Genomic DNA, 14,374 nt, shown 5'->3' with positions numbered 1-14,374 from the left:
TCTTGTCCTGGTGGACACCATGCACTCTCGTTCTCAAGGGGGAAGGGTTGTGTGGGAGGCAATACATACTTTGAATAACAGACCTGTGTCTATAGGAGGCTTGGGATGAGAAGCAAGGTGTGATTTTAGGGGGTGTGACTTTCCCTCACCTTCATGAAGCTCCTAATGTGCTCTATCTGGAACAGATCTTTCCTTCCCAGCCACTCTTGATGCCTCATTTGCCTCTGGCTGCTTTTCGACTACCACTTTGGGGGCTGAGGCCCTCATGGGGCCTCCCCAGGTCCCAGTCTCTTGCCACTCAGTCAGAGCCCTATGGATCCCCCATCTCCCGGAGGAACCATGAAGCCAAACAGAAGCGCCTTCGGGAGAAGCAGGCTGCCCTGGAAGCTGGGACAGCCAGGAAGAGCAAGGTTAGGGACCTGACATCTTGTCATTGGGTGTCTGAGATGACTTGGGAGGGGGCTGGAGAAGAGACTGAATGGATTCCCAGAGGCCTGGGATATACTGAGTTGTATCCCCACATTCTGGTTCTTTAGTCACCTGCAGAATCCAGTAAGACCTGGGCTCCTAAGGAGATAGTGTTGTATGAAATCCCCACAGAACACGGAGAAAAGAAAGGTAACTAGGAAATGGAAGACTTTCTCTTTCACATTTTTGCAGCCCTTTAGGGAACAAAGCTAAGGAGTTCTCTTCTGCCTCCGCAGATGTCTCCCAGCCCCTGCCTCCTGCTTACAGCCCCCGCTATGTTGAGGCTGCCTGGTACCCTTGGTGGGTGAGAGAGGGCTACTTCAAACCAGAATATCAGGTTAGTGCCTAGAGGGAAGGGCACCAAATGGTCCCCAGTACAGGATGGCCTGTAAGGTTGGGCACAACTGATCCTGGGTCTGAAGCTCATAGACAGCCACATTGAGAAGCTTGCAGAAGAAGAAAAAAAAAAGAAGAAGAAAGTCAGCGAGAGCAGTGAGAGCTGCTCCTGGTATCCAATGCTTTCTCCAGTCAGGTTTCCTGCTTCCCTGTTACTTGCCAGTTCTTTCCTGCAATTCTTTCTCCTTGGGAGACACCAGAGGGTGCTATTCCCCCAGGAAACATCCAGTGCTCTCTTGCCCTTTGACTTTTCTCCTTTCTTCTAGACCAGGCTGCCCCAGGCCACCGGGGAGACCTTTTCCATGTGTATCCCACCTCCCAATGTCACTGGCTCCCTACACATTGGCCATGCGCTGACGGTGGCCATCCAGGATGCCCTCGTGCGCTGGTGAGAGGAGAATGGGACTGCTTGATGTCTTGGAGGGGCAGTAGAAGGTATGGGAAGGAGTCGAGGATAAGCATATAAGTGCTGGGGGTCACATGAGCTATTTCTTTTACAGGCACCGGATGCGTGGGGACCAGGTGCTGTGGGTCCCTGGCTCAGATCACGCAGGAATTGCTACCCAGGTATGTTGTTTGCTCTTCCCTTTTCTTGGGTAAAAGAGATTTCTCACAAATTGACCTCATTCGGATACCCCCTAATCTCACCATAGGCTGTGGTAGAGAAACAACTATGGAAGGAGCGAGGAGTGAGGAGACATGAGCTGAGCCGGGAAGACTTCCTTCAGGAGGTGTGGAAGTGGAAGGAGGAGTAAGTATGAGGGAAGAAGGAGGGGAGGGGGCCGGATGGCAGGTTGGAGTCCCTGCTTCCCAGCCTGCTTTCCAGTGTGTGGTTGATGCTCTTCCCATCCAGTTCCAACTTCCCTTGGAGATGTGAGCTCTGGAATCCCTTAAGCATTTTATGGGGCCTCTCAACTTTGTGTGTTACATAGCTTAAAACATGTGTATTTATGTGTATACGTACACATAAACACACATAGGCGCACCTTGGAGTTACTGCACGTTCATTTCCAGACTATTGCAATAACACAAATGTAATAAAGTGAGTCACACAAATTATGAAAAGTTGTGTTTACACTATGCTGTAGTCTGCTAAGTGTATTACAGCATTATATCTAAAAAAAGTACACGCTATTAAAAAATACTCTTGCTAAATAATGCTAACCATCTTCTGAGCCTTTGGGAATTGTATATTTTTGCTAGTGGGGGCATCTTGTAAAAAATGCAACATCGGATCCTTTTCTGGTTCATAACTTGATGATAGGATGTTCAGACCACTGTATGAGATGTGCCTCCCATAAACCTTGTTATGACGTCGGCACATTACCCTTCTGTCTTGGAAAAAAAAGCAACATCTATGAAGCACAGTAAAGTGAAGCTTAATAAAACGAAGTGTGTCATACACACAAGTGTGTTTTCTTTCTCTTTTTCCCCCACATATCCCATTTTCCCTTGCTAGGACTTCATCATCTGTCCTACTCACCTCCTACCTCTGCTTGAAATTACGTTCATCTTCCAGGCGGTTATGGTATGCCATCTTCTCTGTAAAGCCACTTTGGGCTTCCCACAGATGGCTGCCCCATTCAGTTACTGTCTAACTTCACAGGACTTTTATGTCATAGGAGGCCCCACAGTGGGTTCCATTAGTTTCTAGAGGCTAGATCCATGCCACACTGTCTTGCACCTGGCATTGCTGGAGCAGCACCAGGCCTGGCGCACAGATGGTGGTTGGGACATGTTTGCTGACAATTATCTCTCTGGCCCCAGGAAAGGTGGAGAGATCTGCGAGCAGCTCCGAGCTCTGGGGGCCTCCCTGGACTGGAACCGAGAGTGTTTCACCATGGATGCTGTGAGTGTCCACGCCTCGGGCCCTGTGGGTGTCAGGAGAGTGGGAATGCCTGGGCCCTGACTGGGGTTACAGGCTGAGGAGAGGCTATTGGATGTGGACACTCAGGTCATTCTAGGGCTCCTCAGTGGCTGTGACTGAAGCTTTCGTGCAGCTCTACAAGGCAGGGTTGTTGTACCGGAACCGGCAGCTTGTCAACTGGTCATGTGCTTTAAGATCCGCCATCTCAGATATTGAGGTGAGTGGGAGAGGGAGACAAGACTGTGAACGCTTTGGGGTGAAAGCCACACTGCCTGGGTTCACAGCAAGACCTGAACTTTAGGGCTGTGGCTTCTGGTAGACTGTTAGCCTCTTTAAGCCTCAATTTCCTCAATCTGTAAATTAGGATGATGGAAGTGCCTGCTTCTAGGGTTGTTATGAGGATTAAATGAGAATGGGAGGTGGTCAGCACGATACCCGTGTGGGGTTTAAATGCTCAGTGAATATTTATGTTACCCACTTGCACAAGAACTGGGCGAGGAGAGAGGAAGATGGCTTTTCAGTCTTCTGAACGGCATTTAGATGGGCTGCAGGGAGGCCCCTGGGGATGGATCAGTGGAGGTTGGGACCCCTGGGAGTGAGCTTGCTGCTCTCTAGCCCTGCTTCCCTGATGCCTCCAGGTGGAGCACCGGCCCCTGCCTGGACGCACGGAGCTTCGACTGCCTGGCTGCCCCAACCCTGTGTCTTTTGGCCTGCTTGTTTCTGTGGCCTTCCCCGTCGATGGAGAGCCTGGTGAGAGCAGTCTTCTGAAAGGTCTCCTATCCTTAGCTTCCTTTCTTCTTGGGCTTGTGTTGGGCTGATGGGAACCCACCATCCTAGTGCCCACAGGACCTGGTCGGGGGGCATAAGGAAGCTTGCTGTCATTTGCGTCTTGTGGGTGCTCAACCTTGGCATTCTGAGTCATGTAAGAGAAGTATACTTGGGCACTGCCCTCTGGGAGCTTAGTGTGATTCAGCAGAAGACTGCTGCCCAGGGAGAAACAGATCGGTTCCGGAATGTGTGTTGAGTAGTAAGTGTTCTGAAGAGAAGGGGAAGGCAGAACAACTGGAATGGTCAGAGGTGTTTCTTGCAGGAGGGGCTGGTGCTTGGCCTGAAGAATGCACAGCATTTGTGAGGAAGCCCTGAGAATCCCTGGCATCATCTGGCCCCAAGCAGAGATTTGAGCTGCTTTTATTAATGCTACACCTGTTTCTCCTGTGCAAGATGTCCAGGAGTTCTCAACGAGGCGCCCCCGGCCTCTAGCTTGTGTGCAAACCCCAGGCTCCTTAGATGCTGACCTGAATTTCCTCTAGTTATACGTGGGGACCTCTCTTTTCCAGTGCTCCTGGCTTTAACTATGTTGGGAATGAGGGGTAAGGGTGATGACCAGCTATATGTGCTTTTTGTTTTCAGATGCAGAGGTTGTGGTAGGAACCACGAGGCCAGAGACGTTGCCTGGAGATGTAGCTGTGGCTGTTCATCCCGATGACTCGCGATACACAGTAATACCCAGCGCGCTCCCTGCTGCCCTGCCTTCCCACCCCCCAACTTTCGCTCCCCTTCCTTCTAAAGTGGTAATGCCCTCTTTCCGGCTTCTGTTTTTTTTTTTTTTTCCCTAAGACTTCTCTCATCTCAGCTCCCCAGTGGTTCTGAAGCTTCTCCCTTTTCCTCTTGATGTTATACTTCTTCTGTAGCTCAGGGGTTGGCAAGCTGTGACCTGGGGCCGAGCCCACCCCACCTCCTACTTGTGTGTGCCATGTTCACTTGACACATCGTGGCTGTGATGTACTGTCTGCCCCGCTCCAGTGGAGAAGTGGTGAAGAGACTGAATTTGCCTCTTGACCCACAGTCTAATATATTTACACTCTGGCTCCTTAACAAAAAGTTTTCTGATCCTCACGCAAGCTCTTTACCTTCTGGCTTCACCCTCTTATTCCCAGGCTTCTCACGCCCAGCTCAGACCTTCCCACCCCGCGTATGTGCCTGTCCTCGACCCCTTTCCCTTCCCTTCAGCATCTCCACGGGCGACAACTTCGTCATCCCTTGACCGGGCAGCTTCTCCCCCTCATCATAGACTCTGCTGTTCAGCCTCACCTGGGCACAGGTGGGTGGAGGTCAGAGGTAAAAAAGAAAGTCGGATCTGGGGGAGAGTGGAGGAAACCAGGAGGAGGAGGAAAAAAGTGGGGGAAGGAATCCTCTTTTAGGGTGTCTGATTGGGTAGTGGGGACTGAAAGGGAGGCACAGAGGAGAGGGGGTATAGCCGGTGTGGGTGGTGGTGATGCTGCTGGAAAAACAAAGCCAAAGGTGAGGTTCAGAGCTTACCGAGGTTCTGTTCCCCCAGGGGCAGTGAAGGTGACTCCAGCTCACAGCCTGGCTGATGCTGAGCTGGGGGTCCGGCACGGCTTGAGCCCCCTGAGTGTCATTGCAGAGGACGGGACCATGACCTCCCTCTGCGGGGACTGGCTGCAGGTGGGACCAGCCTCTGTTACCCTCTCCTTTGGGGGCACCCTCTGCCCTCCTTCTCTCTCCCACTTTCTGGTTTTCCTTTCTGGTTTTCTAACCTTTACCATTGATCTTTTTTTCTAGGGTCTTCACCGATTTGTAGCTCGAGACAAGATTGTATCTGCACTGAGGGAGCGGGGCTTGTTCCGGGGCCTCCAGGACCATCCCATGGTGCTGCCCATTTGCAGGTATCCCCTTTTTAATTCTGTGACTCAGGAACCCTCTGCCCTCCTAAAGGAGTGGGTATTGCACAAGAATGACAACTACCTTGGCTCGGTCCCCTTACCCTGGGGTACATGCTTCGAATACTGAGGACCTCGCATAGATTAGGGTCCTGTGTCCCTGGGAGAAAGGCACAGGGCTGGAGAAACAGTAGCCTAACTCTGTCTCCCTTCCAGCCGCTCAGGGGATGTGGTCGAATACCTGCTGAAGAGCCAGTGGTTTGTCCGCTGCCAGGAAATGGGGGAGCGAGCCGCCAAGGTGAGGCTGCAGTGCATGGACCAACTGGGGCCTGCAGGGGGCACACTCCTTGGGAATTGGAGAGGAGAAACAGGAGGCCTGAGGTCCTCCTGTCCCTATGGACCCTCTAACTGTGGTAACTGAGAGGAGAGCTGGGGGGATGGAGGCCAGGTGGTCCAGAAAGGGCTGGCTCTTCATCCTGAGTTTTAGAACCACCTTGGAGGCCACTTGATCCCCCCTGAAAAGAGGGCAGGTGCTGGAAGGGAGGCACGTCCAAAGGCCCTTTCCCTCCAGGCTGTGGAGTCAGGGGCCCTGGAGCTCAGTCCGTCCTTCCACCAGAAGAGCTGGCAGCACTGGTTCTCCCACATTGGGTAAGGGGAAGGGGAGCTGTCATGGGGATGGGGAAGGGGGCTCCCTGGCTATGCTGAGAAATCACCGATGACCCATCGGCAGGGACTGGTGTGTCTCCCGGCAGCTGTGGTGGGGCCATCGGATTCCAGCCTACCTGGTCGTGGAGGAGTGTGCAGAGGTGGGTAGGGGGAGGTGATGGGAGGTGACGGGAGGTGGCGCATGGCAGAAAGAGCCTTAGACAGGAATCAGGCCTTCCCGTGGCAGCCCGGCCACAGGTCTTAGTCATGTCACCTGCTGCTCTGCCAGCTCCTGAGCCTGCGATTCTTCATCTCACTGCTAGAGGGGGCTGGCCATCCTCAGGAGACACCATGAAGCTCAGTGATGTCTCCCCCTCACTCTCCCCACCCTCACTCCTGCAGGGTGACAGAGAGGACTGTTGGGTGGTTGGGCGGACAGAGACGGAGGCCAGAGAAATAGCTGCAGAACTCACCGGCAGGCAAGGGGCAGAGCTGACCCTGGAAAGGGGTGAGTGGCTGAGCCATGGAGGGAAGGCTTCCAGGTCTTTGTGGGAGCAGCTGAGCTGGAGAAGGTAGGGACAGGAAAGTGGGGGTTGGGCAACAAGCTGACCCCTGGTCTCTGGGGGTGGGGGCCGGGCTGCGTTCTAGAAGCTGAGGTTTCAGTTGTCCTTATTGCTCTTGTGTTCCCAGACCCTGATGTCCTAGACACCTGGTTTTCCTCGGCCCTTTTCCCCTTCTCCTCCCTGGGCTGGCCCCAAGAGGTGAGGTGGCCCAGAGGGGCGGACTGGAAGTGGACATGATGAAGGGACACCTGGGATGCCCAGTCTCAAGGGGAGCTGGAGGCTTGCACACCACTGCTTCTCTCTTTCTTTGTAGACCTCAGACCTCGCTCGTTTCTACCCCCTGTCACTTTTGGAAACGGGCAGTGACCTCCTGCTGTTCTGGGTGGGCCGCATGGTCATGTTGGGGACCCAGCTCACAGGGCAGCTCCCCTTCAGCAAGGTAACAGCCCCTCAGTGCCCTGCCCCTCTCCGGCTCCTCGGTTTCCCACAAATCTTGTCCTGTGTTCAGCCCCTAAAGAGGTGTTGTCCATCTTCTGTTTCTTTTTTCCTGATTTACTTCACACCCTCTTCCCCTGAAGCAGGAGGCCTGCAACCCAAGGGGTGCTCCAGGGACAGGTTTTCTAGCCCCCCTCTGCTGATCCCCTCCCCTCCACGCCCCAGGTACTGCTTCACTCCATGGTTCGGGACCGGCTGGGTCGGAAGATGAGCAAGTCCCTGGGGAATGTGCTGGACCCACGCGACATCATCAATGGGGTGGAGCTGCAGGTCAGGATGAAGGGTCCGGGGAGAAATGGGGTTTGTGAGAGAGAGACGAGAGCCTGAGGAGAGGGGCCAACAGGGAGGGACTGGAGGTGGGACCCGGTAGGGCCAGGGAGACTGAGGTAAGGAGTTAACCCTTCCCAGGTGCTGCAGGAAAAGCTGAAGGATGGGAACTTGGACCCCGCAGAGCTGGCGACTGCAACCACCGCCCAGGTGAGTCCCAGTGCCTGGGCTGCCCCAGCCTCCTGCTGTGACCACTGATTCCCCTGCAGCTGGGGCTTCGGTTCCTACAGCCTCAGGGCATCTCCTGCCACCTCTTCTCCTTCTGGTTACAGAGAAAGGACTTCCCTCATGGGATCCCTGAGTGTGGCACGGATGCCTTGAGATTCGCCCTGTGCTCTCATGGAGCCCTGGGTAAGGTGGGCGAGGGAGGTGTTGGGGTACCCGAGGGCGGTGGGCACCTGTGCAGAGGGGTGGGGCAGGCCCACAGCTGCTACCCACCTGCACACTCCCTCTTCCTTCCCTTCCTCCTAGGCGGTGACCTGCACTTGTCTGTGTCGGAGGTCCTGAGCTGCCGACATTTCTGCAACAAGATCTGGAATGCACTGCGCTTTATTCTCAATGCCCTGGGGGTGAATTTTGTGCCCCAGTCTGCAGCGGAGGTAAGAGAGAAAGAAGAGGAGCTTGGCAATGAGAGGAGTTCTGTCTGAGGTTGAAGGTGGCATCTGGAAGGAAAGGCAGGGGAATAGCCGGGTGGCTCCTGTCCTGAAGCCCCTTCTGCCTACAGCTGTTGCCCTCATCCCCCATGGACTCCTGGATCCTCAGCCGCCTTGCCTGTACCGCCCAGGAGTGTGAGCGTGGCTTTCTCACCCAAGAGCTCTCACACGTCACCCATGCCCTGCACCACTTCTGGCTGCACAACCTCTGCGATGTCTACTTGGTGAGTGAGTCCGGGGGAGGGCGTGACATTCCCCTGCTGCAGACCTGCCTCTCCATGGCCTTGAAGTTGGGCTCCGTGGCAGAGAGCTCTAAGTTCCCTGTTGTTCCCTCTGTTGGGGAGAGAGACACATTCCTCTCTTCCTGGGGACAGGTCTCAGCAGGGCAGCCTGGGCCTGCTTCCTGTCTATTACCTGAGGAGAGAGAGCAGGAGGCAGGAGACTACTAGAAAACTGAGTTTGGAAGAGCATAAAAAGGCAGTTGGAGATTCTGTTTCAAATCTGTAACTGCCAAGTTTGGACCCTGGGTGGGTGGCGACCTGTGAACTGACTGGGAGGAAGAATAGCGGTCTTTATTTTTTTTTTAAATTTATTTCTTTACACATATAAGAACTGGGGTGCAGACCGGGGCGGGGGTGTGTGAGAGGATTCACCAGAGACAGAGTAGAAAGCAGAACAGGCAGATCTACTGAAATATGCTGTTGAGGAGAGCAGCAGGGTGAGACAGGAGAGGTCTGCTGCGCCACATGGGTTAGTTGCCTGGCCTGGGATCGAATTTGTACTGCAGTGGCTGTGGATAGCTTTATAGTGCTGAGACTTAACCCCTTGTGCCAGCAGGGAGGCCCAAGAGTAAGTGGTCTTTAGACCAAGCCTCCTTACACTTGACCCTGCAGAGTTCCCGGGAGGGCTGCTTAACCCTAGAGCATCAGGCCCACCCAGACCTCCAGGCGCATTCTGCAGGATAAGCATTTCATTTCTCATCCCAAGTGGTACTGAGGCTGCTGGCTCAGGACCTCTGTCCTCGGTCACTGTCTCAAACTTTTCAAAAAACTTTGTCTCTTTTTCTTTCTAAACTACCCAGATTTCCCCATTTTGTTTCCCACCTACCTGTGAACATGCCTGCCCTGGACTCTTTACCATATGCTCCAGCCCATGATGTCAGAGCTGCTGAGGGCTCCTGCCATGTTTACCCACAGTCATCACCCCCAGTGGGTGCATAGGGAGGCCATGGCCATGGCCGTGGCCCTGACCCTCTGACCTCCTCCCTAGGAGGCTGTGAAGCCAGTGCTGTTGCACTCGCCCCGCCCCCCGACGCCACCTCAGGTTCTGTTCTCCTGTGCTGATGTCGCTCTGCGCCTCCTCGCCCCGCTGATGCCCTTCCTGGCTGAAGAGCTCTGGCAGAGGCTGCCCCACAGACCTGGTGTTGCCCCCAGCATCTGTGTTGCCCCCTATCCCAGTGCCCGAAGCTTGGTGAGTCATGTGTTCATGGTGCGTAGAAGTGGGACTGCTGGTGAAAGCTGGGGTGCAGTCTCCTGACAGGGCTTGTGGCTGTGGGTCATGGACAGCAGTGGTTTGTCCTTGGGTGGACTGTTCCTGCAGGGCTGGGATAACTCTGGGGTCCCCAGAGCACTAGTAGCATAGTGGTCAAGAGCAGAACTGTCCTCAGCCTGACACCAGCCAGCTGTGTGCCTGTGGGTCAGTTTCTTCCATCTTTAAATAGGCGATGGTATAGTTTGTCCCAAAAATCTCAGTGCAGTTTTAAGTTTTAATAACTTAAGGAAGATAGGTGCTACAAATTCACCCAGAAAATCATTTTCAAGTTTAACTATTTAAATTTCTTGTTTACTTATTTGGCTTTATGAGTTGGGAACAATACATCTTTAACTTCAATTTACTTTGGGTCCTTTGCCCTCTTCAATCAGAGCAACTAAACAGGCATCAACCACAGAGCCTCTAAAACTTTCCTAGATAACTCCCGGTGTTTGCCATGTTCTGTTCCTTGAGATGACAAATTTTGTGAGTGGTGAAGAGGCCGGGTCCTGTTGTCCCAAGGAGCCTGGTGGGGCTGCCTAGGGGATCCAGCCAGGGCAGTTGATACAGGTCTCCCAGGACGCTGCTTGTCTGCTCTGTGTTCCTGTCTGTAGGAGCACTGGCACCAGCCCGAGCTGGAACGGCACTTCTCCCGGGTGCAGGAGGTGGTGCAGGCGCTGAGGGCTCTCCGAGCCACGTACCAGCTCACCAAGGCCCGGCCCCGAGGTGAGGCGGGTACTAGGTCCTGATTACCTAAAGAAAGAAGGGGCTGCCAGGAAAGAGAAGAGAGCCTGCAGGCCAGGGCCGAGTGTGGGAGGTGCAGGCTGGGAAGAGCTCTGAAGCCTGGGTCCTGATCGCATCCCTTTCCTCCTCAGTGCTGCTGCAGAGCTCAGAGCCTGGGGAGCAGGGCCTGTTCGAGACCTTCCTGGAGCCCCTGGGCACCCTGGGCCACTGTGGGGCTGTGGGCCTCTTGCCCCCAGGTGCAGCGGCTCCCTCCGGGTGGGCCCAGGCCCGGCTCAGCGATACCGTCCAGGTCTACATGGAGCTGCAGGTGAGCAGAGGAGTTGGAGGGGAAAGGAAGGCTTGGAAAGGAAGATGGGAGGAAGGGCACAGATAGATTCTGTAAAAGCGAGGAGGGGTCCTTGGAGCTGGAAGGAGGGAGGTTGGGCAGGCTGCAGATGTATGCGCCTTCCCTTTCTGTTCTTCTGTAGGGCCTGGTGGACCCCCAGACCCAACTACCTCTGCTGGCTGCCCGAAGACATAAGTTGCAGAAACAGCTTGATGGCCTCATAGCCCGGACCCCATCGGAGGGGGAGGCAGAGACTCAGAGGCAGCAGAGGGTGAGACTGGGGGAGGCCACCAGGAAGTCTGCCTCCGAGAGGGAGGAGGCAGAAGGCCTCCTGTGGGCAGGAGGGCTGGAGGGCTGGGCCTCAGGCCTGGGTTCTCACCTGGGCTCTCCTTCTCCAGCTCTCTTCCCTCCAGTTGGAATTGTCGCGACTGGACCAGGCGGCCTCTCACCTGCGGCAGCTGATGGCTGCGTCTCCCTGCCCCAGGGAGCCCTGAGCTCTACCTCGCCTTTCTGGGTGGTTTTCCTCTCTCCCAGACCTGCCGTTGAGGAGAAACAGATATGGCAGATGCCAGGATTCAGGGGCCTCAGAGACCATGGGGCCCTTCCTCACTCCTGTATGAAACAGATTCCTCCCATGCAGTCCTGCCTGGAAATGTAGGAGTGAGAGAAGCCAGATAAACTTAGATTCCCCAGTACTCTGCTTGTGGTGCTTTTGTTTCTCTCTCTCCTTGTGGCGACTTTGTTGCCTCTCAGTGTTCCCTGAGACTGGTTTGGGAACAGAAGAGAGCTGCCTCTTAGATTTGGACCCTGGGCCACAGCGGGAATATGGGTGCTATGAGGGGCCTGTCTCCTTGGAGGAAAGAGGGGCTTTCTAGCAGGGCCTGGGCATGGTGAACCAGTGCTGCCTCCTTCCCGGACAGTGCCGACTCCTAAAGGCCCTTCCTCCTCTGCTGCTCCCCGGATGTAAGTTTCCTGCTCCTTGGCCCTATCCCCTGGGATGCTGAGAGGAGTCGGCACTTCCTCTAAGTTTGAGCGGAGTCCACAGACCAGAGGCACGTGACCAGCCCCTATCGGAGTTACCACCGACTGCACAGACACCCACCTTTTCACCCTTGACACCTGTCTCATCTTGTTGGAACTTGGGGTGTGAGGCGCCTGCCCTTCCACACCCCAGTTACATTCTGTCTAGCAGTTCTGAGTAACTTCTGTCCATGGCAGACCTGTTAACTGACTGGGTCCATCTGGCACTTTTAAGGCCTCCCGAGAACCTTGTAAGGTGGGTGTTCCATCCATTTGGTAGATGAAGCGATGGGCTGAGAGAATACAAGGTGTCAAGTGGGGTTCAACCCAGCAAGTTATGTGCAGGTTCTTTCTGGCTACGGACACCAAGCTGCAAGTATAGTGGTGGCTAAATCAGGGCGTTTCTTTTTGCTGGATGGAGCCATGTGGGCTCTACATCAGCAGGGCCATACCTGCACTGATCCCATTTTCCTGCCATTCTCTGATCACCCCAACTGTGGGTGAAAGGTCCGCTCCTGCTCCTGCTCCCACCACCATGTGTAACACAGAGGGAAGAGGAAGAGGAGGGGATGGGCAGCTTCCCTTTTTTTTTCCCCATTAATTTTTCCCCTATCAATTGCACTTGTAAGTTATTACAAATTCCAGTTGTTTGTCATTACTTAGTGCGGCTACTAGAACCTCTAATGTGCCTTTTGTTCTGTCTGTACCGGACATGCAGAAAGGGGAGTGGAGCCTTTCTCTCTTGTACAGAACACCCTCTACCGTGCTCCCCCAGTCCCCCCGCTTTGATGGCTGAACTCTTCACAGGCATTTCCTAGGTGAGGTGGTCCAGCAAATGAATTCTCCCCAATTCTAGGAGTATATTCATTATAGGTTTATGGTAAAAGCTAATTTTTAAAAAGATGTTTCTTTTTAAAAAAATGTCATCTCAAAAACACATCATTAAAATGTTGCTGATTGCCGGGCCTCCCTGGTGGCAGAGCGGGTTGAGCACAGAGCTGTGAAGCTGTCCGCAGCCTCTGCAGAGCAGGTTCAATTCCCGGCTGGCCAGGGAGATACCCACATAGAATGGCAGATCTCTCCTGTCTGGCCCACTGCTCCGCTCTGCAGTATTTTTGGTCCGTCTGCCTTTTCTGCTCCTGCTCTGTCTCTGGTGAATCCTCTCATCTGCGTCTCTGGCCTGCACCCCAGTTCTTGTATAAATAATAAAAAAAAACTGTGCAACTTCCTTCACCAATTAATGGGGAAAGATATCCTTCCTAAAAAAAAAAAAAAATTACTAAATGCCACCAAGTTTACCTTGAAAGGACTTGGCGAGATCTGGGCTGCCTGCATCCTTCTCAGCATTTACTGAGTTAACTGGCTGCATCATGTTTTTAGGGCAGTTAACAACACTAAACGTGTATTGTCAAGCTACAGACAGGACAGGTACCACTTCTTCAAGGATTAAAATGAAACCCCAGAAAAGGACAGCTTCACCAGCAGATCCAACCCAAACTCACCCACGCAGGGCAACACACGCCCCTCTGCCAGCTGCGCCAGGGACAGTGAGTTCTCACAAGACTCTTGCTCACTTCAGAGAAGCAGCATTCACCACATGAGCGCAGACTACGCTGATGCAGACACTCTTGCTACTCAGCTGCAATGTTCAAAAAGACTCAGAGAGGCACCAGAGTTTGTGGAAGCATCGCACTCACGTGTGTGTATCATCTTCCTGGAGAAGGAACCCCAGGATTTCCCCAGACGTGAGCTCCTATTGCTTCCCCAAGGTCTGAGGTGAACAGAAACGGACAAGACAGGAGCAGTCATTCTGCCATTTTTCTAACTGTTAAAGCTGCCATCAAGCCTGGGGCTGATTTCTCCACACTTGTTTAACCTGCCTGTGGGGATCACGACAACTTCTCCTCTGTGATCATCAGTGATTTCAGATTTGCCAGGGTAGCCTTCTTCATTATCACAGTCAGAAACTGGATGATGGCTTTGGAGCATGGTTTCCTGGGAATCTGGTGTTTGCCTCACAGCGTTGTTGGTGCCCTTAGAACATCAGCCAGGGCACTCATGGGCTCCAGGATGGCAACAAAGATGGGGGAAAGAACAGCTTTTCATTCCCCTAGTTCAACAAGTGTTTCTTGAGCTCCTGCTCCACGTGAGGCCCTATTCTGGACACTCGTATTCATCAGTGGGTGAGACCACGATCTCTGCCCTTGGAGGGCTCTCGTTCTAGCAGGGAGTATCAGAAATGACACATGGGATTTGGGTCTGTGTGTGTGAATGGGAGCAGGAGTAGGCAAGACACAGGGCAGGGATACAGGTATGTTAGGGGTCTGGGCAGAATTCATTGTAAAGGAGAGATTTAAACAAAGATTTGCAGGAGATGCAGGAATTAGCCAAGTGGATGTCTAGGAGAGGAGTGTTTCAGGACCAGGGATGAGCCAGAGCAAAATTAAGGTGGGAGCATCCCTGGAGTGCTCAGAGTAGCAAGGAGGCTCATCCTCCTTGATGAGTGAACAATCAGGAGGTGAAGTCAGGCATGAGTGCCTGTCTCAAGTATCCTGGACCCCGAGGGCACTAGGACATATGTTTTGGGCCTCGGTTTCCTCCCTAATGGGAAAGGGGAGTGATAGGGAAGGCTTCAGGTGGGTCATCCAGGGCTGTACTCT

General features: G+C 53.7%; 2 protein-coding genes across 2 annotated transcripts in view; both read left to right on the top strand.

Moving 5' to 3' along the window:
- Positions 1–14,374, top strand: part of LOC311188230 (class I histocompatibility antigen, Gogo-OKO alpha chain-like) — a gene marked incomplete at both ends in the record, with an annotated part of 867,329 nt that overhangs the window by 360,667 nt on the left and 492,288 nt on the right. The window lies entirely within an intron of this gene.
- VARS2 (valyl-tRNA synthetase 2, mitochondrial) lies at positions 178–11,313 on the top strand. Its single transcript, XM_084228956.1, is given in 30 exon segments — positions 178–410; positions 537–618; positions 705–805; positions 1,131–1,252; positions 1,365–1,431; positions 1,518–1,615; positions 2,632–2,713; positions 2,829–2,948; positions 3,370–3,481; positions 4,142–4,230; positions 4,742–4,832; positions 5,070–5,197; positions 5,315–5,418; positions 5,629–5,710; positions 5,984–6,060; positions 6,143–6,218; positions 6,460–6,565; positions 6,748–6,818; positions 6,934–7,059; positions 7,281–7,385; positions 7,524–7,592; positions 7,715–7,793; positions 7,914–8,041; positions 8,167–8,319; positions 9,365–9,565; positions 10,240–10,351; positions 10,501–10,676; positions 10,837–10,965; positions 11,093–11,167; positions 11,169–11,313. Coding segments are annotated over 30 exon segments (3,234 nt in total). The 5' UTR covers positions 178–209; the 3' UTR covers positions 11,241–11,313.

Source organism: Talpa europaea (genome assembly GCF_964194135.1).
Source record: "Talpa europaea genome assembly, chromosome: 2".
NCBI lineage: Eukaryota > Metazoa > Chordata > Mammalia > Eulipotyphla > Talpidae > Talpa > Talpa europaea.
The sequence above is the reverse complement of the archived record's forward strand: the minus strand, read 5'-3'. Positions and strand labels throughout refer to the sequence as shown.